The 26,741-nt window shown below is 50.0% G+C and overlaps 1 protein-coding gene and 2 long non-coding RNA genes across 3 annotated transcripts in view; 2 read left to right on the top strand and 1 right to left on the bottom strand.

Moving 5' to 3' along the window:
* Positions 1 to 5,692: 5,692 nt before the first annotated feature.
* On the bottom strand, positions 5,693 to 13,270 carry LOC144146298 (uncharacterized). The gene is made up of 4 exons (XM_077678258.1): positions 13,266 to 13,270; positions 9,203 to 9,439; positions 8,721 to 8,944; positions 5,693 to 5,844 (listed from the first exon to the last, which is right to left on the bottom strand). The coding sequence occupies exons 1-4, from the start codon at positions 13,268 to 13,270 to the stop codon at positions 5,810 to 5,812; spliced, it is 501 nt and encodes a 166-aa protein (XP_077534384.1). The 3' UTR covers positions 5,693 to 5,809.
* Positions 13,271 to 17,812: 4,542 nt separating this feature from the next.
* LOC144146297 (uncharacterized) lies at positions 17,813 to 25,607 on the top strand. The gene is made up of 6 exons (XR_013317677.1): positions 17,813 to 17,820; positions 21,107 to 21,160; positions 23,246 to 23,293; positions 23,705 to 23,770; positions 24,467 to 24,561; positions 25,603 to 25,607. It is a non-coding gene; the product is annotated as an uncharacterized LOC144146297 (long non-coding RNA).
* Positions 25,607 to 26,741, top strand: part of LOC144144624 (uncharacterized) — a 1,169-nt gene continuing 34 nt past the window's right edge. Inside the window, exons 1-3 of the long non-coding RNA XR_013317290.1 lie at positions 25,607 to 25,652; positions 25,747 to 25,806; positions 26,451 to 26,741. The exon at positions 26,451 to 26,741 is cut by the window's right edge and continues 34 nt beyond it. This is a non-coding gene — a long non-coding RNA (uncharacterized LOC144144624). The remainder of the gene's footprint in view (positions 25,653 to 25,746; positions 25,807 to 26,450) is intronic.

Below are 26,741 nucleotides of genomic sequence, written 5' to 3'. Positions count from 1 at the left end.
CCCCGCGGCCTCGCTTCCATTCACGGCGAACGTGCTGTTCCGCTTCGCCGGACGCAAGACGAGTCACGTAGCCCGAGACGACCCAGCTGCGCATGCGTGGGAGGCGACGGTGTTGGTCGGCTGCCGATCAGCTGAGCGCCCGCGGCAGCCGCCGCCGCTAGCTGAGCAGAACGACTCAAAACGGGGCCTATTGCGCAGCGCCGAAAGCGGGCCCGGCGAACACGCGATTCGCTTCGAGGGCTGTTTCGTAGGGGGGGGGTGTCTGCGGTCAAAAGGCGCATCCGCGGCGAAACCGCTGGACGGAAAAAAAAAAAAAAAAAAAAAAAGAGAGAGAGAGAGAGAGAGAGAGAGAGAGAGAGAGAGAGAGAGAGAGAGAGAGAGAGAGAGAGAGAGAGAGAGAGAGAGAGAGAGAGAGAACACTTTATTTAACCAAGGGTTAGCGCAGCTTGGTGGCCGAAGACCGTAGAGCTTCGGCGACTGTGGCTGCCCGACCCGTGAGCGACTTCTGGATATCCAGGTTTGAGCAACCCAGCGCTGCTGATGAGAGGGACGGGGTCAGATTTGCAGGCCCACATATGCTGATGTTGATGATATAATATGAGGATGATATATAGCCTTCATAGATTATGAGAAAGCATTTGACTCGGTCGAAACCCTAGCAGTCATTCAGGCATTACGGAACCAGGGGGTAGATGAGCATTATGTAAGAATACTAGAGGATATCTACAATGGGTCTACAGCTACCATCATCCTCCATACGGAGAGCAGTAAAATACCTATAAGGAAGGGTGTCAGACAAGGAGACACAATCTCTCCAATGTTATTCACCGCATGCTTACAGGAAGTATTCAGAACGTTGGATTGGGAACAGGTGGGAGTAAGGGTTAATGGAGAATACCTCAGTAACCTCAGATTTGCTGATCACGTTGCCTTGCTAGGTAACTCGGGGGACTAATTGCAAAGCATGCTTTCCGCACTTGGCGAACAGAGTAGAACCGTGGGCCTGAAAATTAATATGCAGAAAACTAAAGTAATGATCAATAACCTCGGGACAGCACAGCAGTTTGAGATAGGTGGCGAGGCAGTGGAAGTGGTAAGCGAATATATCTACTTAGGCCAAGTTGTGACCCCAGATCCCAACCATGAGGCAGAGATAATTAGAAGGATCAGAATGGGGTGGGGTGCATGTGGCAGACATTCTCAGATAATGAATAGAAGCCTACCATTGTCGCTGAAGAAGAAAGTGTATGACAGCTGCATCTTACCGGTACTCACCTACGGGGCAGAAACTTGGAGGCTCACTAAGAGGGTTCAACTTAAATTGAGAACGACTCAGCGGGCAATGGAACGAAAGATGATAGGTGTAACACTAAGGGACAAGAAGAGAGCGGAGTGGGTCAGGGAGCAAACTGGTGTTAAAGACATATTAGTAGAAATTAAGAAGAAGAAATGGACGTGGGCAGGGCATGTAATGCGAAGGAAGATAACCGCTGGTCATTAAGGGTAACAGAGTGGATCCCTAGAGAAGGCAAGCGTTGCAGAGGGCGGCAGAAAGTTAGATGGGCAGATGAGATCAAGAAGTTTGCGGGGATAAATTGGTCACAGTTGGCACAGGACTGAGGTAATTGGAGAATAATGGGAGAGGCCTTTGCCCTGCAGTGGGCGTAGACAGGCTGGTGATGATGATATGATGATGTAGTGTAGCCCATTCTCCGCAGTGCTGTCAGTGTGTTGTGGGATGCAGTGGGGGGTGAATGTGATGAAGTACGGCTAAACAGGGGAGGGATTCAATTTGAAGCTGTCGCCAAAGGCGTTCGTTCCTCTTCCACTGATAGGGATGAGTGGGTGGGAGGGTATTTGCGGCGGGAGAGGCGGTAGTGTTTCGTGATGTCTCTGTACGTGAGTAAGCTATCGCGGGCTGATCTGGCTCCATGGGAGGCAGTGCTGACATCAAGGGCCCCGGAGACGAGAGCTCGGGATGCGGTGTGTGCCACTTCATTTCCTCCAATACCCGTGTGGGCAGGGACCCAGATCAATTCCACAGGATCAGTAGGTGGTTTTTGGTTAAGAATTTGGTGGGCCAGAGGCGAGATCTGGCCTCTGGCATAGTTTAGAACGGCCGTTTTGGAATCGGAGAATATCAATCGGGGGTTGGCGTATGTGTGAGTGCAAGTGCTATCGCCGCCTCTTCCGCCACTTGAGGGCGGTGGGTTCGAATGGTGAGGGCCGTGAGTGGGCGAGAATCGGGTGAGTGGATGACTGCCAGGGCAAAAGCCTCCACGTGACGATACTCTGCTGCATCAACATACAGCGTGCCTCGATCAATGGGGTATTTTGCTGTTCCAGTGCCGTCCGTGTCTGTATTCTTCTCTTGTGTAGCGTCTTAAACACTGGTTCCAACCAAAGACTAATGCACGGGCTCGTTGGCCCCTTCTTTGGGAATGATACTGGGGGTGCATGTTTCGAGGAAGGGGCCGAAGTAGTAAAGCCTTGCTTTAAATGAATTTTAGCAAGCGCTGTGACTGCGCTCATTTTCCCAACCCGTTGGTGGTCGCACGGTGATCGGCAGACAGCATACAGTCAGTCTCTAGCCGTGCCCGCAACTGATGTGATCACACGAAAGCGCCTCTCGGGCCTGTCCGACCGGAACTGATGCGGCGACGTTGAAGGTAAATAAAGTGTGCCCAAAATTTGCGCTAGCCTCTCGAAAACCAATGGAAGGCCTGGATTGTGGACATAAACGAAATATGTCCTAATTATAAAATGTATCCAGGAAATAGCATGTGATTACACAAACTTGCGAATTACTTGAATCTGCCGCGGCCCGGTTACCGGTGCGAGCTCTACCTGCCAAACAATGGGCTGGAACTGTTGCATTCGGGCACGAACTCGGCAACACGCTGCAGTACGTCACAGACTCTTGTGGCCACGCACAAAAGTGTAGATGTCCCGTCTTTTTTAGAGCGAAAGCTCTACTACGCAACATATTTTACAAGGTCATCGCATTGCAATGACGTTCAGCCGCCGGCGCGCAAGCTGCGCCTTCCTTAGCGCTTCGCTTGCTTGGAGCTTCGCCCATGCAGGACGGTGAAACGGCTGCTTCGCCTGCACTTTATCGCTCAGCGGGTATACAGTCAAACCCGGCTATAACGAACCCGGATAGAGCGAATTATGCTATATATCGAACAAAAATAAATCAGTTACGAAAATACACGCGAAACATATTCCTTATAACGAAGTTCACATCTGATATATCGAACTCGGCGTGCCTAGAAAGGCCGCCTAAAATGCATGGCCTCGGAGCAGCGATTGAGATGCTGATTGGCCGTGAGCACTGAGCAAAAGCCGCGACTGAGACATTGCGCCTCATGTGGAGCGATATGCAGCCCGACACTTTCCGTAACTGTTTCCGACGCGCGGGACTCACGACGGAACCCGCCCAGTCAGTGAGTCCGGACCAAGACGGCAGCTCGCCAACCTTCCCGATGCTGTGACAAAAGGAGTGTCCTTCAAAGATTTCTTGAGTGTCGACGACGACGTTGCCGTCGCTGTAAGCCCCTCGGACGCGGGCACAGTCAGCAGCACTGCCGCAATGATGATGAAAAGCACCGAGGAGGCAGAGGATGTCACGAATGAAAACCGTCCGACGCTTAATGAAATGCTTTCGGCAGTCGATGTCCTCCGCCAATGTTTCTTCGATATTGAAGGACACGGACTCGAACTGGAGCAAACAATGTCTCGTGTAAAGAAGACTGTGCTAGTTGACGCTGCCAAAACGAAAGGGAAAACAAAAAGCACCGCTTTTTTTGGAAGTAGGCAGTTACGGCGTTAAGGCGGAAAGGAGCTTTATTATTTGCAACAAATCGATTGTTTTGTGATGGTAATGACATACTTTATTTTGTTCGTTTCTCCATGCGGGGATTCCCGCGTATTGCGAACTCGTAACAATAAATTCGTTATAGGCGGGTTCGGCTATATCGAACTATTGGATATATCGAACTAATCGTGGCGCATATTTCAGTTCGCTATAACCGGGTTTGACTGTACTGGGTCGTCCGCGCGTGCGGTTCAGGGCAAGCGAACCACGTGACTAGGCGGGGGCTTAACGACTGATATGTGAAAACACTTGCGCCGACGAATGTACAGGAGCGAAGACTAGAGAAACACAGGATGCGCGGGAACGAAAGCGGTGCTTTTCCGGCAGCTTCGAGGCGCTCTTAGCCTCGCCACCAATGGTGCGCCGGCTGGTCTGTCTGCGCGTGCTTTTCAGCGCAAGCGAGATGATGGATTCAATCAGTGATCCCAATATGGCGAGACGGCAGGCTGAAAAAAAAAATTCCCCGCATTTCCCCGAGGGGAAGAATGTGAAAGTGCGAATGCACGAGTTGAATTTGCGCGGTTCGGTAATGTTCGCGAAAGAGAGATCACACACACACACACAACTACAAAGAAAGAAAGATGCATTTATTCACAGACACCTATTTGTGTTGTCGTTGTACTTGATTGCTAGAGCGGATCTCAGCTTTGAAATTTCGTGTCAGTACTCCTTTAAGCGGATGCATTAGCCCTTGTCACGCCCGATTCTTGGCCAATCCCCCACGTGGGTATGTGCCATGTCAGCGGCCAGGCAGCGCGCGCCCATCTCCCCCCGTTGCCAAGGAAGACGAGGAGCGCGCGCACCCGCAGCTGTTGCTATGCGGACGGCGGCGGACGCTTCAGGCTCGCTTAAGAAGTGCATTCGCACTTAAAATCATGGAACACTGTGCATGGCCTCTGATTTAAGTCGTGAGGGATATTTTTCTCCCTGTTTTAGAGCTAGACGCAGTACAGTATATTTCCTTTTAGGGGCGAAGCCCCTTAGGGGCTGAACCTGTTGGCGTCTCCTGTCGTCATCGTAACCATCGTGTAGTCACGGTACTAAAAAAAACACCGGGACACTCGTTTACGCCTCGCGCTTCAAAGACAAGAGACTTCTACAGCAAAGCTGTATACCTCTACCCCCCAACGGTTTCATCTCCGTTGACAAAAATGACAAGGCGCCAAGAATACACTTATACACTGCATGCTTACCTCCTCCCTAGGTTTCGCGTTAGTGGAGATGGCTTGGGATTTTTTTTATTTCGACGGACAAAGGCCAAAACCTTGCCAGTCGGTGAATGGGTTGTAGTACGCTTGTTTTCAATGTGTTTTTCTTGTTTTTTTTTTCAACTGTCATATCTTCAGAGTACAGACCATTGCAGCTTAACGCGTAGTCGCGGTGCAACGGTTACGAAGAATGCACGGCTAAGACGGTCGTGCCGTTTTGTAGATCTTCAAAGAGTAAAACTCTGCTCTATCCGTCGTCACTTATTGCGAAGATAATTTTTTGACATGTTCAAGCATTTTCAGGCGACTAATGATTGCTATGTGAGTCTGTTCCCCACTCTGCAGGTGTTACCTCGACTCGACCGAGTGGGGGATGCCGCAATGCCTTTACAGGTAAAAATCGCTTTCGAGAATCTACTCTACTGGAGGCTGGAGTGGCGGAAGGATACAGAATACGGCCGGGAGTTAGTTTCGCGAACGATTTAGTCTCCGCTTCCTTCAGGGCGTATTTATTATTGAATGTGTATTACATTGTGTTCGTTGTGTACATCAAAAATAAAAATCGACACGTGAGGTAAAAGAAACGACGCTGAAAATGCAATGTCAGCACGATGAAAGATAGCGTGAAGAAATGGCCATGTACAAGACGGTCCTCTTCAAGTTACACGCTCCTGTGGCGACTTTGCGTGCTGCTTCACTGCTAAGAAAACGGTCCAGCGTCGGCTCACTCGAAGTCGGGCGTGTCTATGGACGCCTGTTCTGGAAGCAGAAAGACGCGCCGGTTTGTATTGTATACCATTGTAAGGTCATTTTGCATGATATAGACATTACTGCATCGTCGCATGCTTTTAGTTCATATCGCGACTACTGTTCTTTTGAAGCGTATGCTACACTGGCCGAGGTTGAGCAGTTTCGCGTGGACCCTGAAGTGCCGTGCTGCGCAAGCGCGAGGAGCATTGGATTGGATTGGATTGGATTAAATTGGATTGAATTAGAAATCCAATCCAATTGGAGTACGGGTGTGTAGAGAATTGGGTCTGCACATTCGCCGGTCTGCTCATTCCTGAGGAGTGACGTCATAGCCGCGGCAGACGCACTGGCGCCGGCGCGTGCCCATCTGTACGCCTCCGTTGCGCAGTAGCCAAGTATGACGCTGCGCCGGAGCCGCTTGATAGCCGTTTCGCGTGGCTCCTGGAGAGCCGTGCTGCGCAAGCGCGAGGAGCAATGACTGGACTGGATCGGACTTGACTGGATTGGATTGGATTGCTGAACCTTAGCTCACGCAACATATATCCTGGCATAGCCGAGCTGAGCCACTGCTAATTTTTTCTTTCAGTTGCAGCACTACTTAAGAGTATGCGATAGCCACTGAAAGAAAATTGCAACAAAAACTTCACCATCCCTTCCCAAAGGAAGTTGAAAGAAACACGAAAGCTTTCTCACATCAAGACTGCGCGTCAGAAGTGCGTCAAAACTTTCGCTAGAAGTCCGTCCAACCTTCGCTGAAAGTGCGTCCGATTGATTGTCAGACATTCGAAGTCCCAAATCACAAACGAAGAACAAACCCATGCGACCGTTTTTCGCGCACTAAATGATCATGAGATGAAGGTATACTAATGCACGCCTTCATGATCGATGTGTGTGTTGTTTTATCTAGAACCGTTCCTTTTCCGCAATTTTCAAGTAACCGTTTCGACAAAATGGAAGCCCGGTTTCACGTATGAGCTGTGTCTCCAGAGACTTTATCAGGTCCTTTAGGTCGACCAAGCGGTCTATGGGGAAATGCGTTAGTTATTTGACAGGACGCCACCGGTCCCACTAATATAGCTTTCGCTTTACTAGCAAAATGGTAACTTGAGGTCATAGTTCGGTAAAACTGGGCGACATTCACACTCACACAAAAACTTATATTTTTCCTCAGGCACTCACTCGCGCTCATGCTCACCAGACTCCCTCAGCACTTGCACTCACTCACACTCACGCTCACTACGCGCCCCCTACCACTCGCACCCACTCGCACTCACGCCCACCGCCCACCGTCACCACTCACTCTCACTTGCGCTGACGCTCACCGCTCGCCGCTATCACTCGCACTCACTCGCGCTCACGCTCACCACTCGCCATCACCACTCGCACTCACTCACGCTCACCATTTGCCGTCACCACTCGCACTCACTCGCGCTCACCTTTCGTCGGATCCACTCGCACGCGAGTGTAAGCAGCAGACCCTCCATGAATCATGAAACCGAACAGTATTCGTGTATTACGGCGTCATAAGGCCGTCCAAATCATATTCCTAAATCAACACGCCACCAAAGAATTCTATGCTGCCTCATTGCGGGAGCTCAGTGACAGCAAATTTCTGAAGCTACAAGTAATCCGGCCATTAACAACCAGCACAGCGAGCGGGTCCGACGAATAGCCAATCGCGAGTACAAGCGCAACAGGGGCGCTCACCGCGGTAAGCTCCGCAAACGGCGTGAGCTCGAGAATCTCGCGAGTGGTGAGCGGGGCTCCCAGCGAGTTGCTCTTGCACACGCGAGTGGCGAGTGGCGTTCGCCGCGAGTAGCGGTCGCACTCGCAAATGGTGAGCGGGGTTCACTGCGAGTGGGGCTCGCACTCACTCGCACTCTCACTCGCCAGTCCAAAAAGATGGTGAAGCTCACTCACCACTTATGCGTGGTGAGTGGGGGATGTGTGAGTGCACTCGTGAGTGAACCTTCCGACCTATGCTTGAGGTACCTGCTGCGACGAGCAAATCACGCAGTTGCCGCTCTGCGCTGGCAATAGGCACCTTTCGAAGTGCTTCCAGACACGAAGGAAACGAGTGAACGCGTTTATGGCCGGCGTTGCGGGGGCCTTTATTGCCGCTTTCTATCGCTGGCCTTATTTACATGACTGCGGCAGAAGCACATCGCAGCGATCGATGGCTCAGCGGCCATTGCGATGTTCCAGCGTTGACGTGGAAGCCTCCGCGACATGGCCGTATACATGCGTCGCAGTAAGTATAGTGACGCGTCGATAGGCTACTTTGAAATTCGCGTGCTGGCAGCCCATTCCACCTCCATATCACCTGTCATTATCGCTCCGCCGCACGATATACACTATTAGTAGCTATTTTGACTACGGTTGCTGGTGGTTCCCTTGACATGGACATCGCGCTTCGCTTATTTAGATTTATGCATGTGCAAAAGACGCTCTCCTAATATGCCTCGTCCCCGAATACCTGCGATTGGCCCGTGCGATGGCTGAGCGCCTCCGCAGCGGCCACCGCATCTGCCTTCAGCTGTGGCTGATACGAGAGCCGCTTATGCAAAGGCTTTCGCGGACGCTGCTTATCGCGTGCGTTGCCCGAGAAACGTGTATCCATCACCATTGCTGCTCGATGAAAAGGCGGCCCCCTACTCTCTCGATGCACTGCGACCAAGTTTACATGTCTCACATAATGGCATCAAGGTACAGTCATACGTTGATCCACGCTCTGCTGGCTCATTGACTTAGCTGCGACTTTCGAGAGCAGCATGACGGCGACGCGGCAGAAACTGTGTTCGTTGCGATTCTGCCGCTGCCATGTCTTGGCCGCGCGACCAAATGCAAACGCGCGATAGAGATGGGAAAGGGGCGGAGGACCTTACTTCTTCGCCGCTCGACCTGCTCCAGCAGAGCGATGGAGATGAATCCGGCAACTATGCAGACGACCAGTATGGTGCTGGCCACGACGAACAGCAGCAGCGACTGGCGCCCGGATTCTTCCTCCTGGAGGTCGTCGTCTTGGACTCGCTGCGTGCCGCTGGGTGCCTCGTCGGGGCTGGGGGCGTCGTAGGACCCGTGGTCCAGCCGCAGACGGCGCTCTTTTTCCCTGCGTCAAAAAATACGTGCAAGGTGGCTCTATCAAGCAGATACTTCCCTAGCGTACTCTGGAGCGGTAGAGATATTGCTATCAGAAGCGCTGTGTAATAATAGCCTTTAGAATGCTGCGTGATGTGTATATATGACTGCAATATCTTAACCAAACAAGAGAACAGGAGATCTACACTAGAGCGTGCACTAGGTAAGCTATTGCACACCGTGCCCGCAGAGGAAGAAGAGTAGGGGGAGGAGGTCGGTACGTACTTACTCTTGTCGCCGGGCCTTCCGCTGCATCCTGGCCTCGTACACGTGGCCGTACTGCTCGGTCAACGTGCCCACGGTGACCATGTGCACGCGGGGCAACACTGTCCGAGGCGCCACCACCACCACTTCGGCATCGGTGTGCAGCGCCGCTTGGCTGCTGCTGTCCCATGGCGCTGGCTCCGCGGCGGACGCAGTATCTGGCTCGGCAGCCGCATCGGGGCTAGGAGCGGCGCTGCCTCTGCTGTGCCGCAGGGAAATAAAAAAAAAAAAAAAACGATGCAAGTTTTTTTTTTAATTCAAATCTGTTTACATCTGCCCTCCTCGAATGCTCCGTACGTGAGGAATTATGGGAATACTTTATTTTTGCCCTTGGTGACACACCGCCACAGTAAACTCATGTCCGCAACTCATTATAATAGAGTACGGTATTGTGTTAGAAGATTTTGACACCGGTTTTATTTCTCTAGGACCGCCAGAAAGGCCAAATCATAGTCCGTATGAATTCCGTTACGTACGGAGTATGCGGAAAACATACGGAAGACATACGGTGCCGCGTCTCGCGCTTTATTTGAGACAGAAAACTGTGTAAAACGTTTCTATTCTGACAAAACGTGTGATTCTTTTGTTTTCACAAAAAAATATTTGCATTAGTTACGCCTGCATGATTAATACGCCGTATGAATTCCGTATTCCCATAATTCCCCATATACGGAACGTTTCGTTAAGGTAGGGAGAGGGGGAAAGAGAGCGGCGCCGGCGCTGCAGCGGTTAGGGAAGCTTCAAGGGCCACGCCATAGCCACGTGCACAGCAAACTGCCGATCACACAGGTGGGCCCGGGACGGTACAGAACAAGCAACTGGCACTTCAACAGCAGCTTTGCCCCCTTCACAGGGTGGAATTGGCCCCAATTTTTAGTGCGAAAGCATCTAATAACCTGTTGAACGAAAAATCCGCGCCGGTGCGTGTGACAGCGAAGCGCCTTCTGGACCATGTGTCGTTGAAACGTTCCTTAGCGCGAGGCGGTGCATAGCACATGCTTTAGCTCAGAAGTAGCGTAAGGTGGCCATCCATGTCAGATTAATGTAATGAAGGGAGCGCAAGAACGCAACCAAGCGAGCGAACAGACAGGCAGCGAGTGAGATCCGCAATATTCGTCAACAATCCCTGTACATGGCGGCAGGAGAGAGCAGCGGCGCAACGCGTAGGAGACAGATCGAAGCTATTCGAAAGGGTTAAAGCGGAAGTGAATCGCAAAGAAAAACATGTTAAGCAGCAATGGGACGAAGCAAAGCGTCTCAGCCGTTAAATTGGACATTATTGCCATTCTTACGCATTCAGAACTCATAATAAGTGCTTAGATGACCTCGGACTTTTTAAATACAAGACTGCATTTTCTCGCAACCCCCAGCCTCCCTCGTGTCTTTTGCGGTGTTTGTAAGGTGACAAGCCGAATCGCGATCTGACTGATCTCATCTTCCAGTAAAGAAAAAGCTGACGCTGGTTACTGGACGCTGGTTACCCTAGGCGTCCAATGAAAAGCGAAATATGATCCCGCTCCGACTGTAGAAACACTATCGCCGTGGCTGGCCACTGGTCTTCTGCCGCAAAGAGATGCTTACAACCCAAGTCCTGTGACTCCTTCTTCTGGTACAGTTGGGCTGTTGGGAATTTCGCAACCAAAGCGTAGAAAGAAGGTGCTCAGGCCCGCCAAAAAAGAACTGGATCTTCGCACCCCCCTATGCCTAAAACGGCAACCCCCATAATAGTCCCTATTCTCCTGCTGTGATCAAATTATGTGTTTTGGTATGATGTAAAAAATCGTACACAGTGACGTGTATTCTCATCCGGCAGAAGAGACTTTGTTAAAACGGTGCATATATGCAACCTGAACTCCTGAATCGCACGCAGAGGCATTGAACCGCTAGCACAACAAGAAACAACGGTAAAAGCCTGTGTGCGTGTACTTATGTATACGTAAATGAACGTGGTGACCTACGAAATGAACAGAAACTCAAATTGCGAACGCAGTGTTAGCTAAACAGTATTGCATAGTCAGACACGGGTTGTGCCAGATACAAGTCGATCACTTCAGCAGCTCAGATTTCAATGAACTTAAATCTAAGTCAGTGGTTCCCGCGAGGGAACCACTGAGGGAACCACTGAGGGAACCACTGAGGGAACCAACCTTAAATCTAAGTCAGGGTCCGCGAGGGAATTTCAGTGGTCCGCAAAGCCCTCCCTGAAGATCCACTCACCCTCCCCCTTTATCATTCCTGTTTATCGCCCAACCTTGACGTCAATGCAAAACGGTGGTTTCGCTACACGACTTGTACGCATAGGTCAGCAGGCCCTCTCACAAGTGCACTCACACACCCCCACTCACCACTCAGCCTCGCCATCGTTTTGGGCTGGCGATCGAGTGTGAGTGCGAGTGAGTGCGATCCCCACTCGTAGTGAGCCCCGCTTACCACTCGCGAGTGCGAGAGCAACTCGCGGGGAGCCCCGCTCACCACTCTCGAGAGAGTGCACTCGCGCTATACTCGTGCCTGTTGCGCTTGTTCTCGCTGTTGGCTATTCGTGGCCGCAGCCGCTCGCTGTGATGGTTGTTAATGGCGGGATTGCTTTTAGCTTCGGAAATAAGTCGTCACTGGGCTCCTGCTATGGGGAACCTCAGTATTAATTCTCTGGCGTAGTGTTGATTTAAGAGTATGATTTGGATGGCCTTCTGACGCCGTAATGCACGAATACTGTTCGGTTTCATGACTCATGGAGGGAGGGTCTGCTGCACACACTTGCATTCGAGGGGAGATGACGAGTGATGAGCGCGAGCGCGAGTGAGTGCGAGTGGGGACGGCGAATGATGTACGTGATTGAGTGCGAGTGGTGAAGTGTGGTGAGCGTGAGCGCCAGTGGGTGCGAGTGGTGGAGGACACGTAGTTAGCGTGAGTGCGAGTGAGTGCGAGTGGTAAGGGCGACTGGTGAGCGTGAGTGTTAGTGCGTGAGGAAAAAATATATTTTTCTGCGTTGGTGTGAGTGAGTGGCGCCCAGTTTTGCCGACGTATTGAAAGTTGTACGTTTAATTTCTCCGCGTCGTACTTCATGGTTTAACGTGGGCTTTTTGCACAACACGCCAGCTATGCGGAAAAGCCGGACACACACACACACACACACACACACACACACACACACACACACACACACACACACACACACACACACACACACACACACACACACACACACACACACACACACACACACACACACACACACACACACACACACACACACACACACACACACACACACACACACACACACAAACAAGACTGCATATTGGGGGACTTTTTACCCGCAAGAACAAACTGTTGGAGAATGTGAAACGCGGCAGCATAAGAGTCAGACGGAAAAGGCAGGCATCATATGCAAGTGAAAACTGTTTTATATCATGACAGGGATGAATGTAGTTCATCGAAAGGTCCCCTGTCACCTTTGCAAGCCCGGAAGGGGTTTTCGGCAAACTAATGGTTGAAAACCACTGATCTAAGTTAATTCCGAATTATGTGTCGCCGGTACCTAGAACTAAACTAACCTACAAGGCGATTCCGATTCAGTTTGGCGCTGTTGGCGAGACTCAACTCAAGCAGGGTTCATCGAGTTCGCACGCACTCGGCGTGACCCTGGCATTGTGCTTCACCAGTCCTACGAGATCGTTGTAATTCACAATTTCATCCTGATGACTATTGCAGCTATAGCGGAATCAGACAACCCTTACGTCACGTCAACACCTCTACCGATCGAAATAAACAGGTATACAAGAACGGCCTATTACGCTCGCTCCAGGGGGAGAGCGCAGTCGTATAGACGTTTTAAGATGCTCTCAGATTGGAAGCGCTGACAATGCTTGTACAAGGCTTCCGAACAGTACGTGGGTTTTCGACGACTCACTTTGGTAAACCCAGAGCAGCGTCCGTGTTTTAGACGCTGGCGGCTAAGCAGACAGGCATGAGTCGCTAAATAAGCGTGGCAACATGCACGGCCAGCGAGGTATCGGCGTGTCACGTACCTCATGTCTCCGCGACATGTTGCCGTCTGGCCGGCTGGCCTGAGCAGCTCTCCCCGAGGCAGAGATCCGCAGGAACATGGGCCGCACTAACGGCGATGTCGGCGATCCTCCATGGGCCACGCGACGCAAGCCATGATTGATGCCCGTGCCCATTACGCTGCCACTGTGTAGCAAGCCGCCGCAGGCACGACTTATGACTTATATTTGCAGACCCATAAAGAACCTCCGACTGACGTATCTGCACGCCTAACTTGTTGTATTTTCGGTTTTAACCTGTTATCTTGCTCTGTTACCTTTGGGTTTTGCTGATAACACGAGGAGCCATTCCGCAGTGTGAAGGGGGATGAGCAGGGAAGCTGTGGCACATAAGTCAGAATTAAACAAAAAAACATGCGTTATTTTGGCCAGATCATTTAGTAATAGTGGTGACGATAGCTTTATGATTACTGGGATATACACTGGTTGGTTTGGTTGCTAACTTAGGCAGATTATTTGCTGAAGTTAAATCTATACATCTCCGTTGTAGAGTTCAAACCAAGCTTACTGGCGCAAATTGAGTGAACTTCTTTTTTGTCTCGTTTGGAATGTCCGCACTGAAGCCTCTAATGACAATCACAGGTGTAGTGTCATGACTGCTAACTTATGAACATGCAAAATGCATGGTAATTTCTCGATAATTTCTTGCCTGGAGATACGTACACAGTGGACATCACAATTCCGCCTTTCGTTTGTACGGCACTGACAACGCCACAGTCGGTGCCATTGTCCTCTTGGGTGTCAAGGGTGTGTGGTTTTACAACGATGCTTGTCGAGCTACGCGAGGCCCTGATATTAAACCGCACGCTGTATTAGCTGTCTATGGCATCAAATTAAGTAACCCACAACGCGTGTCTTGAAACATTGCACAGGAAAAGGCTAAGACTGTCTCTGAGTTACTGAGGTATGTTCGAGGTTTTGGCACACGCTAAAGATCCCCAGGTGGTCAAAATTAATCCGGAGCCCTCCACTACGGCGCGCCTCATAGCCAAGGTGTAACTTATAAGCACGTTAAACCTCATAACCAATCGATAGTTACTCAGGTAATCCGCTTCCTGGCCTCTTAAATATTTCTAACGCAAGCATTAGGCCTTGATGAAAGCAATGGTGGGTTGCGTAATTAAGGCGCCTTCGCTCAAGGGTAGAACCTCCCGCACAGCCATTAATACTCACAGGAAGTTGTGAACCCGGCGTCTGGGAGACAAAAATCCCGGGCCACCTTCACTTACGTGAAACCTGGGGAGAGGCGAAGCATGCCGTGTATAAGTGTATTGTTGGCACTTTTGGCACTTGCCCACGGAGATAAAACCGTATGGGGGTAGAGGTACACAGCTTTGCTGTAAGTCTCGTGTCTTTGAAGAACGAATCATTCTAGCGCGAGGGGTTGGAAAACAAGCGTCCCGGTATGTTCTTTACGCGTTACGTTCCAGCGCGAGGCGTTGGCAAACGAGTGGCTGGTGTTTTAGTACCGTGACTACGTGATACTACGACGACATGAGACGCCGACAGCCCGAGTCCCTAAGGGGCTTCGCCCCGAACACCTGCTTTGGAGTCACCCTGGTTATAGCAAAGCTTAGATTGCGCCCTAGAAACCCGGTGAGGCACAACATGTCGCAACAGGCAGTGACACTGACAGTCGCCTGTTATGGAATTGCGGTTTAGTGTGCTTTTGGTAAAGTCATGCTAGCGCTCTTCACATCTCCTCAAGCCTCTTTGGCATCAAAGGGAAATTCTAGTGTCACTAGATAAGATACATAGTACCGTGGCCGAGGCACGCAAGTGAGCAACGGCGGCCATTTTGGTGTTTATCAGTGTTGCCAGATTGCCGCTTCTGCGTCCTCACCGCTTACTTTGACAAGGTCATTTGTAAACAACACTGTCGAAGATGCAGCAACACGGCATCTTCGGACACACTTCTGCAGCTGAAATGCTTGAAGCGCGTTATCTTTCACTCGCTCGGGACGACGCCAGTCGTGTGCAGCCGCAGAGCAGGGAGGGCAAGCTGGGACTACCACAGTCAGTTGACCGACAGAAAACGAATAAACAACAAAATGGCGGTGCCCATGAATTGCCGCACTGTAAACAAGTGTCACGTGATGCGAATTGACAAATGATCACTGGGGCGGCACGGAACAATAGGAGAAAATAGCGCCCATACTCTGTAACCTTATATATAGGGACAATATGAAATTCCAGTGGCTCCCAGACTTACAAGTAAAGGGAAAAATATCGGTCATTTCGGCTAGCGCAGGGAACCTTTTAAAGAAGCCGTGAAGAAAAAATACAAGTTGGGTTTATTAGAAAGCCTGCTTAGTCCCGATAACAATGATACCAATATCATCGCAATCTCCGAACAAATAACGGAGGTATTAAAGAAAACGTGTGAAGCAGTCGCGACCCCCTAGCCAATTTCCCGCAACTTTTCTATGACGTCACAGAACCTTGTTTGTGCGATTTGCGGCCGCCTAACTGACCTGTCGCGACGGCACATGACTGGACGTCTGTAATGGGGCCTCTAGTTCCATTTGAACGCATCACTTGAATGCTAACGTGCAGTTAACGCACTGAAAAGTATGTTTTATTGTTAGCCCGTATGACGTCATTCTTGCTCATAACACGTGACTGTGGCGCAAAATTTGAAAGTTTTTAAATACTTCTTGCTTTCTTTTTCATTAAAAAACATCTCTGGCTGCAATGGAGCTGAGTGAGATACTGAATCCTAGTTCTTTCAAATTAAACGAAGTTGTATTTTCTCTTAATGGCTCCTTTAAGTGCGGAGCACTTAGGGGCCCGGACCGTCGTCGTGGCTGGTTCCGGGGTCAGTAGCCACCGCAGTAACGCGGCGTCACGCAGCCACCCAAACAGACGGTTCGCAAAGATCACCGCTTCCCTTGGTCGGGATCGAACCTCAGTCTCTCGCGTTACGAAGCCGATGTCAATCCCATTGCGTCACACAGGCACGCGGTCCTCATATGAAAAGTCTTAATTGGGGGTAATCTTTGCGCCGCACCGTTGTCACGGAAGCTGCCGTTGCTAGGTGCACAATAATATAAAATAAGAAAAAGTGCTGAATTCGGGCCTTAATTACCCCAAATTATTGCAAACTCAATCCAATGTCTGCAGCGTCCTCTCTTGATTACGCCAGGATGATACTGAAACTAGTCAAGAGAGGGCGCCACAGCCCTTTTGGCGAATCACTGCTCCACACTTGACAGCTTTCACGTTGAGTGGAACTGATTTAGTTTTTTGCATGATGGTGAGGAGACCGTGCAACCACGAACATATTGTGAAGCTGACGTTACGAGTACACGTCAAGTAGCTCTGGTGTCTACCGCGTCAACCTGCGTGACGAAGGGGGCAAGGAGAGCCTAAGACTGCTTTCTCTATTGTGTAAGAAGATCACCAGCGCGGACACCACTTGGCTGTTGCTTGGCTATTCAAGTCGCCCTTGCCTCATCACCTTTCTGATACACGTCACTTTTTTAGTAAACTGCTCCTACTAACCTCATGGACTTCATGTTTTCGCGATTTTCAGGGACAAGGATAGCCGCACGCTTCAACGGTTGACGTCATATTTCAAAGCGGATGTTGGATTCAAAGAAGAGACGAGGCTCGCCTCCTAGTAGAACTTCTAGCGCCACATAACTCAGCGATAAGTGGCGACTTTTCGCGTTTATGATGCGGCGTGGAGTATCACTAGGGAGATGAAATTACTGCCATGTTAACGCAAGGCTAAGTCTGTGTTCACTCACTCACTCACTCACTCACTCACTCACTCACTCACTCACTCACTCACTCACTCACTCACTCACTCACTCACTCACTCACTCACTCACTCACTCACTCACTCGGGATGGATGCATGAAATAATTGGAGGTTAGGGGGAGGGCGGATGCTTTGAAGCAGAGCCACGAGGGGGACTAGAGGGATGACCGCACTGTAGCCTTTAGCGGTATACGAGGGTGCTTACGAGGGAGGGGGATTTTCTTTCTCTTTTGGATCCACCGCTGAGTCTTGTTCTCTTTATATTGTTTCTTTTCCCGTTTTTTTTTAAAGGCTCAAGAAAGGAAGCTTTGGACGGCCTTATCCTGTTCACTGCTTACCACATCGTGCGTACAAATTAAGGGGATTCGACCGCTGTCCTGTTTACGTCTTCTTCCTCGCCGTAAACACGCCCGAGCGCGAGGCCACCGCGAGAGGCAATGAGCGCGGTTCCATGCTGGAGGATACACCGAGCGTGTCTTTCGGAGCGTGATCGAGCCCTCTTGCGAGCGTATACCCATGCCAGCCCTGCAGGCCGATCCTCATTGAGACGTGTGCGCACCGTGGTCGCCTGTTCATCCGCACCATCGCACATGACTGGCGACGGGCCGGACATGCGATGCGCCTCGCCGCGGGGTCACGTCAGCGGAAACTCGACCTGAAGAAAGGTTCCGTGGTGAACTCGTTTTCCTGTGAGGCCGGCGGCCAGCGCCGTCGCTTTGCGTGGCCCACCTGCGCGCGAAGCCATCATGGAGATGTGAGTGTTGTGGCAGCGTACGTTTCTCTCGCCATCTCGCGTGCGTGGCGGAGAGGGTGAATCAAGACTTGCTAATGCGTGTTTTACCAAATTTTTTACGCACACGTATACGCCACGTGGTCCACATCAGAGCAGTGGAGATGCATTTTGGGAAGGTTCAAGCGCCTGAAGGTGAACGTCCGCGAGAAGAGACGGGGCAAGCGCTATCCTGTGGCGATGCCCTTATTAACGCTTAGGGTGCGGCAAAATCTGATTTTATACTGATTTTATACGAATTGTTCATGCCGCAGTAACGGGGCAAATAACCGCTGCGCTGTATTAAAAGCAAGGTAATCGCTACAGAAAACAGTTCGTTGTCAACCATGCTTGGGTGCCGCTCAAAAGCTTCAACCCGAAGTTCAAGAACAGTGACGGACCAAGGCTCACGGGCGATATTATGTGATGTAATATTTAGTGCTCAGAGAATTAAGTGGCTCGTTTTGGTCTGGCACTTATTTGAAGCGTTTATGCGTAACACATGACGCATTTGTGGACCATACGTGTAGAAGGAGCTGGAGCTCTATATATTTGATGGCCAACGTCGGTGACCAAGTCTCCCACTACACGCCGTGTTCACGGCTTGCATAAATGGAGCGGGGTTTATTTATTGACCGCTTTGTACTACTGACTGAAGTTAATTTTTGGTAATTAGTTGAGTGATAGTTACAAAATATTTATACGTATTTTGGGGCCTGAATTACCCACAGAAACGATGTCGGCGCAGCTTTCATAGTTTTCTTTTTGGAGGGAGAGGGGGGTCGCTCCGCACAAAATAAGTCGCGGGGAAGGGCGATGTAGTTTTGAAGCTTTAGCCATCCCGACGTGGACACAGTCTTGTAGGAGACCATACACTCGAAGACTACGAGACAAGCTCTCGCTGTTTATATGCCTATCTGGAAGTCCCAAATCTTAGATCCCGGGGCATGCAAAATGTTGTTCATAAGCAAATATGCCTTCCCAAGATCTCTACTAACGAGGGTTTTAACGGGATTATCGGATTTAACCGGAGACGCAGAGTGTGAGCAACGCGGGAGAGGGGCCGCATGGTACATGAACAGCCAAATAGCGGCCTCTCCACGCTTTAAAACATTAGAGCTTTTCGCTCTGCGAAAGTAGCTGACCCGCGAAGCTGAGGGTAGAGAATCTGGAAAAAATTAGCAGTGGCTTAGCTCGGCTATGCCAGGGTATACGTAGCGTGAGCTAAGGTTCAGCTGGTTATTTTTAGGTTTCTTGGTTATCTAGGATTAGCTGAGTATGCTTACTGCTGCTAAAAGGATTTCCAATCCAATCCAATCCAATTCAATCCAGTCAAGTCCACTCCAATCCAATCCATGGTCCAGTCCAGTCCAGTCCAGTCCAGTTCGCGCATGCACAGCACGGCTCTCCAGGAGCCACGCGAAACGGCTACCAAGCGGCTCCTGCGCAGCATCAGACTTAGCTACTGCGCAACAGAGGCGCACATCTAGGCACGCGCCGGCCCCAGTGCGTCTGCCGAAGCTATGACGTCACTCCTCTGTATGCGCAGCCCGGCGAATGTGCAGACCAAGGAGGTTAACCTCCTTGGTGCAGACCCAATTGTCTACACACCCATACTACAATTGGATCGGATTTCAATCCAACACCATCCAATTTAATCCAATTCAAGCCAATCAAGTCCAAGACAATCCAATCTAAGACAATCCGATCTGACCCAAACCAATCCAATGCTCCTCGCGCTTGTGCAGAACGGCCCTTCACGGCCCACGCGAAACTGCTCAACCTCGGCCAGTGTAGCTTACGCTACAAAAATTGTATGAACGACCCTGCCCCTTACAGTTGCACGCGGGTCGTACTGCTGCGAAAATCATCGGTGACGCCAACGTCAACGGTACAGCGCCGTTGTCGCCGGTTGGCGGCCCCCTGGGCCTCTCCCACCCAGAATACATGATCCCGGAGGACCAATCAAGTATCTCTCTCGCTCTCCCGCCGGCAGAGAGGCCACCCCACCGGAACTAACGTGGAAATGTCCAGTCGGGTCCCGGTACATACGGTAGGCACGGAACGTACGAAACACACGGAATGCTAAAACTCTAGATTCTGCCCCTGCGGACGCCTCCGCCGGCAGCAGCCACCATTGTGGCCACAAAGATGACGACTTTGGGAGCCGGAAGAAAGTAGTTATGAACGTGATTGGATAGCAGACAACGAGAGGGCGATCTTTTTGTTGTTGTTGTTGACGTAGAACAAAATGCATGGGAACCTAGCTATAAACAGCTTCGTTGTAAATATTGCGGGAGTTTAATCCAGGGCTACGAGGCCATTCATAGTAGGGGGCATACGGAAAGATTTAGCCCACCTGGGTATTTTCAATGTGCGCCGAGAACTTAAAACACGGGCGTTTTTTCCGCCTCCATTAGAAAAACGCCCGCCCTGGCCACGATTGAATCCGTGTCTTTGAATTAAGCAGCACGACGCCTTAGGCATCTCCACATTTAATGCATTCAGTGATTGCCCGGCGGAAACGAGCCGTATTGTTGTATGTATGTAAGGCGAACATTATAAAGAATAAAGAAAAATGCGGCTCAGGAATTTAGGAACTACTGGCCAACTCAAATTGCTGCGTATGTTTTATATCTTAGTCAAAATTTAGGCGTGTGCGGCACCTGCCTAATACGCTTCTGCAGCTCGGCCCCTATTCCATTATTTCATTAAAAAAAAAAAAACTGGGCTCATTACAAATGGTGTCCAGAACATTGGCATAACGAACCTCCCGTTCGTTATGCCAATTTTGCTTAGGGCTAGGAAGCGAGAATCCCATATCAGAGAACAAACTCGGGGAAAGGCATCATTTCTCAAATTAAAAGCAGTGGATTTGGGCCAGGCGTGCAATGCTAAGAACTGATGGCCGGTAGACTACCAGGGTAACGGAATGGCTATCTGGAGATGGGATTAAAAGAAGTGTATACCAGTTAAATTTGGAGGCAAACAATGGGCCAGGGCATCGCAGGACAGGAACAAGGGGAGGAACATGGGGAAGCCTTCATCGTGCGGTCGAAACGAGCATGATGAGGATGATGATGAGAAGAAGGAGGATTATGGTGATCTTGTGCATTGTTTGCAGCCCTATATAAGAGCCGGAAGACCGCCCTCAGGTGACTCTTGGTTGAAGTCAGTTTAATGGAAGCTTACAGGACCCGCTTGCGTTCTAATTTGCGCGTTGTATTTTAAATTGTCATTATATTCTAAGCAACCGTTTTGTTGTTTTCAGGGACGAAGATAGGGAGCCTGTACCAGACATCGAGACGCTGGAGTTTTACCGAGTGTAAGTGATAAGCGCTGACCAAAGTACAGGGAAAGGGGAAGAATATGATGAGCCATTAGTATCATCGCACAACCAACTTATTTACCCAGTTTCGAGCTTCCCTTTAATTGTGACTTTTATCGAATTTTTTCTCTTCGTCTCACGGCCGTGCTGAAGAGGTCCGCCGACTCCGTCCCTCTCACGGAACTCGGGCGACCGCTCCGTCTCGGGAAGCTCAGCAGAACGGTCTATCCTGCACAGACCAGCGGAGCGGTCCATCTTGCGCAAACCAGGAGATCGGCCCAGGCGGTACGTGTAGGTTGGAATACGCCGCCACTTGCTGAATTGCTTCCTATGATTTCACTTCATCAGAGCGCCCTGCGTGTTACGTACCTCTCGGACCCCACTACTGAAACTGGCACAGGGCGCCAGCCCGTTGACAGTATCAAGCAGTGTATATTGAAATATGAGTAGGCGGACAATTTCATTGCTTTCATACTATTAGGCGTCTAAGTGCGCATATTCCTAGGCTGCAACAATTATACTTCTTGATGGAGAATTTTTTGTGCCACTTAAACGCACAAAGACTCATTAAAAAGACAGACGATACCAAGGGCTATCTTGAGAAATTTTAATGCTTCTTTGATGTAATTATATTTATAGAAGCATGTTTGACCTCAGACATTGAGGTCGCTTAGATTATCATGCCAACAAAGTACCGGACATCGTTTTAAGAAAGGCGAACCACGGTTTCAAAGAGCACAACCGAATCGAAATACAAAATGCGCCTCAAAAATAAATTGTGGTCTTTAACCACAGGATATGTATTTAATTAAAAATTCAAGTGAGCGGCAACGCGGCCAGCAACCATTGTTTCTTATTTCGGTAATTTCAGGACGGCAAAGCTTAAAATACCTCTAAAATGACGCAAGCGTCATATTTACAGGTCTGTTTACTAAACGGGAGCGTTGGCTTACTGATTCGTCGTATTTCTTGCAATTTATTTTTTGTTTTTGCTACGTCAATGGCTCATTTTGTCATAGCAACATTTTTCTGTTTTTAATCGTCTGGGTATATCTCAATTGACATGCATTGGTAAACCGTTTAAGGATAAGTCTACAAGACGTTTACGAGAGCGGCTGAACAGCCACCACGGTAGGCAATTTTGTTCTTCAAAATGTGGCGGTTTGCGCGCCGCAGCCACACCTAAGCCATGAGGGACGCTGTAGTAGAGAGCTCCGGATTAATTCTGACCACGTGGAGACCCTTACCGTATACACCGAAATGTCTACGTGCGGGCGTTTCGGTCTTTCACCTCCGTCAGAAAAACGGCCGCAGTGGCCAGGATCGAACCCCCGTTTTTGGGCTAAGCAGCGCGAACCACCGTAGACGAAAATGCCGTAGCCTGCATGCAACAAGCGAAGGATGTAGTTCAAATGTATTAAGATACCACAGTTTGGACAGTACCATAAACTTTAATAATGTACCTAGTTAGAAATCGAATTTGATTTTCGACCATTGTTACTCGTTAAGGTGGCGCTTTAAGTTATGCAGCAAAGCAGCCTCCGTCGTTGTAAACTTGTGACAGGGTCTTCTCTCGCCCACGCAAGAATCATAACGCTGTTAAAGATGACTGCTGTCACTTGTAGCCGTTACGCTGTCCTCCACAGGTGCATCAGGACACACCTTTTGTGCTCTCTGAGCTGAAGCCTTCAAAACCAACGGGGCTCTGTGACCCACGTAAAAGTCCCGCTGATGTGGATTACAGCAGTCACAACCCACGCCAGCGATTATTCGTACCTTCACAAGGAAGGAGAGAGGACATTCCCTCCGTTGATGAACAGTTAATTTCGTGTCTGTTCCTCTGAATCACAAGTTGCGTTTCTGCACATAAATGCATGTCATTTTCGGTTCAGTTGGGTTGAATTAAACCTGCTAATTTCTTTGTATTCCAAAATTCGTGGAGATTTTCTCTTTCTACTGTTCGCCCGGAGGTTGCAGCATGGTGGAATTAGGTCCGCTCACTTTTGTCTGCTTGCGCGACGAATTCAAAGCGCTGAAGACATGGCTGCCTGTTTAAGCTTACCTCGTCCCTTTACTTTTCAGCAATCTGCCGTCCCGACGAGTGTCATTTTCCAAGGATGTCATAGATGGGTAAGCTCCGCTCAGACGTGGATACCGAGCGACACTTTTAGAAAGGAGAAACGGTTGCACCTTTTTTCGCGGGTCTGTCACTAAGTTCAGGAAGACGCTTTGGGGGTTCAAAGGGGCCTCACAAAAAGCATATGGAATTGGCAGTCTGGTTCTTTGCGCTGCATCCAACGTCAAAAGATTAAGTTCAGGTGACGCGTATATATAGTATAACGGTCAAGAAGAAAGATACAACCAAGTTCCAGTGGTGTATCCATAGACTAATATTTAAAAAACATTATTAGCGTAGCCTACTGAGTTGCCTAGTAGATCAGAAACTTTGGTTTGACGTAGACATGTCATTTTCTCTGCACATGCTTAAAGCTATCGAGTGTCGCATCCATGCGTAAAAACATTCACCTGCTTGTTTTCTAGGTCGTCGGAGTCTCTTCCTAACAGGACACGTTCCCCGCCGTCAGGGAGGACTCTTCGAAAGAAGCAGTAAGCCTCATCAACGTTAGGACACTTAAATCAAACGTACTGGTCGAATGGGCGTGGCGTAGTGGGTCAAGCTTATGGCCACACATTTCAGCCAACCGAACAGCGGGTTTATTCATAACTGGCGGAGTAAAAACCAAAACATATCGTTCTACCACGCTAGTTTTTTTTTTTTTTTTGGCACCTAGTTTGTTTGTTAGTTTTTGGCACCTCACTAATAATTATAGAATCAAGCGGTTTTGAATGTTTCCAACGACATGAGATTACTAAAACGAGCAGCTTGAGGCGGCGGACAGTAATGACAATGCACCCTAGCGAACAATCCGTGGATCCAGCAAAGTGAATTCGGCGAATGACAGCAACGAGCATATCTGCGCCGTGGTATTGTGCAATGCAGAATGTCGCGCTTATTGCGTAATGTCACAGCGCACGCCGAACTTTTGAGTCATTCTGTATAGTCTCGATGTGGTCATTCACCGAAGTTACATAGCAGACTGCATAGATTGGTCAATCTAGTGTATTGTGATGAAGCTAAACCTCGGGGTTGTCTTAGACTCTGTTTAATTGCGGCGAAATATAATAACGTATCAGTAATCGCACGTCTTCAGCTTGTCAGTCACACAGTTCTCAGCTGTATTTTTTTTTCTCAGATGTTCAGTTTTGACTTTATTCCTTCCTTTCTCTTCTCGGTGCCACCAGGAGCATCTCGATCATCGCCTTCTGCTCGTTCGCCATGGTGACACTGGTGGGAGTTTTCTGGGGCTACATCATCCACGGCCTCGTCCACACAGAAGGTGCTGTCATTGCACAGCCACGTTTGGCTGGATTCGTCAGGGAAGGTTTACTCGTTGGTGCGCTTGACTACAGAAAGCGCAGAAGATTGCGTTGCAAATGTTTTACAGCCGAGTCGTTTATCTCTAGGCCTTCCGCTTGCTTTCCAAGGGGTACGCCAGCCGGGAAATGTTGGCGCAGAGACCGCGTCCGCGCGCAGGTATCTGGGTGGGGAGAGAGTGCTACGCGGCGGCAGCCGTGGTGCGGGATAAAGTGGAGAGGGTGTGGCGTCGACGCCGGACGCTGAATTAAAGCCACGGTGACGGAGACAGGGCGTTGCACACAGAAAACGTGGGGAGAGGGGTGAAAGTCTGGTGTAGAACGCGACACCGCCGCTCCCGTCACCAGTCACAAAAACAGCGCCGGCCGGCAAGATGCAGCAGTTTAGTGCACTCATTTGGGGGGCGCAGCGGCCAGTCTTGTTTTGTTTTGGATATGTGTGCAACCCAATGAAATCAAAACAGCTTCGCAGGGTTATTTCTACCATAAGCTTTTCCCACAATTTCGTTTTAAAAATCGGTCCAATTGCTTCAAGCTGCTGCTGGAACTATAATGGACTAATTTTTTATTAGTTCTATTGGTTGTTGCTGAGACTACTTGAGAAAAAGAACTTTTCAAATATAACCCGCCGCGGTGGCTCAGTGGCTAAGGCGTTGCGCTGCTGAGCACGAGGTCGCGGGCTCGATTCCTGGCCGCGGCGGCCGCTTTTCTGATGGAGGCGAAAAGCAAAAACGCCCGTGTGTACGAGATTTCGGCGCACGATAAAGATCCCCAGGTGGTCAAAATTAATCCGGAGCCCTCCACTACGGCGCGCCTCATCGCCTGCGTTGCGTCGGCGCGTTAAACCCCACAATCAAACTTTTCAAATATAGATCGGGATTTGTGGCAACCTGTGTCTTGCCACGGCTCCATTGGTCAGTGCATGCACTGAGTAGGAGAGGCGTAGAAACCGAGGTGCGCGGTACCTGTTTGTCTCGCTCTCAACGAACCGACATCCTTTTCAGGATAGGAGGGACGCCTTCGCCACTGTACCGTAATAGGGACTTCGTCAAAGGTAAGCTTCAGTGGATGGACATGGTGCATCATAGGCATATTGTAACTTGTCTTCCGTTAAGGTGAAGCAAAATAATTGTGCCCGTTTGTTTCAGCCAGTCCGCCGGAAGAGACGTTAAGAGATCTCGAGGATTCCGACTACGCCGTTCCCAACTGTAAGCAAAGCTCATTCTACCGATACAATAGTCGGAAGCAGATGTAACGCAGTTAGGCAGGTGATTAATGCACATTAGGGAAAAGAGTGGAACTAACTCAGAACCCTACATGTGGAACACAGGAAGATACAGGGCATGCAAAGGAGTTGCAGTCAGTAGCACAAACATTTTAGTTCAATAAAGCAGTAAGTTTTCGATCCGCTTCAGTGTGCTGCTGTCAGTACTAAGTTTGCTGTAGTTTATATAATAGAAGGCGACGAGAGACGGCGTCAAAGGCTTTCTCCAAGTTGAGAAAGATACACTGAATGAAAGGACCGCAGTCTGCGCTTGAAAACTGGTCGTTAGTAAACAGAAATTGGGTTTCGCTGTAGTGGTAACTTCTGAAACCATGTTATAGCAACGGAATGGATCTGTAATTGGTGGGCTGTGTAGAGTTACCCTGCTCCCGTATTGACACCACTCTAACGTGCGCAACTAGCTAAAGAGGATGCAGAAATGTGTGCAACTGGTCGTCCAAGCGAGGTTGCAACGGTCCTTGATAGTCACCCGGTAATTGGAGATCGCTTATCAAGCTTTATGAGCACCACTGCAGGGACTGCACGGATAACACGTGATTATGACCGAGTGCTTTGGCGAACGCGCAGTGGTGTTCCTGACAGAGGGGCCCAAGCGTCGGCGAATCCGGACGCCCGTGGTGGTGGTGCGGCGTCACTCGGTTACCAGGCCGGCCTGGACCGCTCGGGCTACTCGCACTCGACCCGGCCGATCGCGGCGGAGCACGACGACGCAGCGGCGGAAAAACAAGGTCACCCGCAAACAACCGTTCCAGTGGCGCTCCAACGTGCTCGATGTGCCCAACTCCACGGAGGCTAAGAACGCGTCCACACCAAGCTCCGACGATGGAGTGACCACGCCTGCTTCGACGGCCGTGGTCC

This window comes from Haemaphysalis longicornis, unplaced genomic scaffold, assembly GCF_048455015.1.
Source record: "Haemaphysalis longicornis isolate Haplotype H1 unplaced genomic scaffold, Haemaphysalis longicornis Haplotype H1 scaffold_7, whole genome shotgun sequence".
NCBI classification, from domain to species: domain Eukaryota; kingdom Metazoa; phylum Arthropoda; class Arachnida; order Ixodida; family Ixodidae; genus Haemaphysalis; species Haemaphysalis longicornis.
This window is presented reverse-complemented; position numbering and strand designations above follow the sequence as displayed.

Coding starts and splice junctions, on each gene's coding strand:
- LOC144146298 (XM_077678258.1), bottom strand. Junction 8,945..9,202: donor CGGAAGGCCCGGCGACAAGA/GTAAGTACGTAC, acceptor TTTTTGACGCAG/GGAAAAAGAGCGCCGTCTGC. Junction 5,845..8,720: donor GCAGGTCGAGCGGCGAAGAA/GTAAGGTCCTCC, acceptor TTCTGCTTCCAG/AACAGGCGTCCATAGACACG.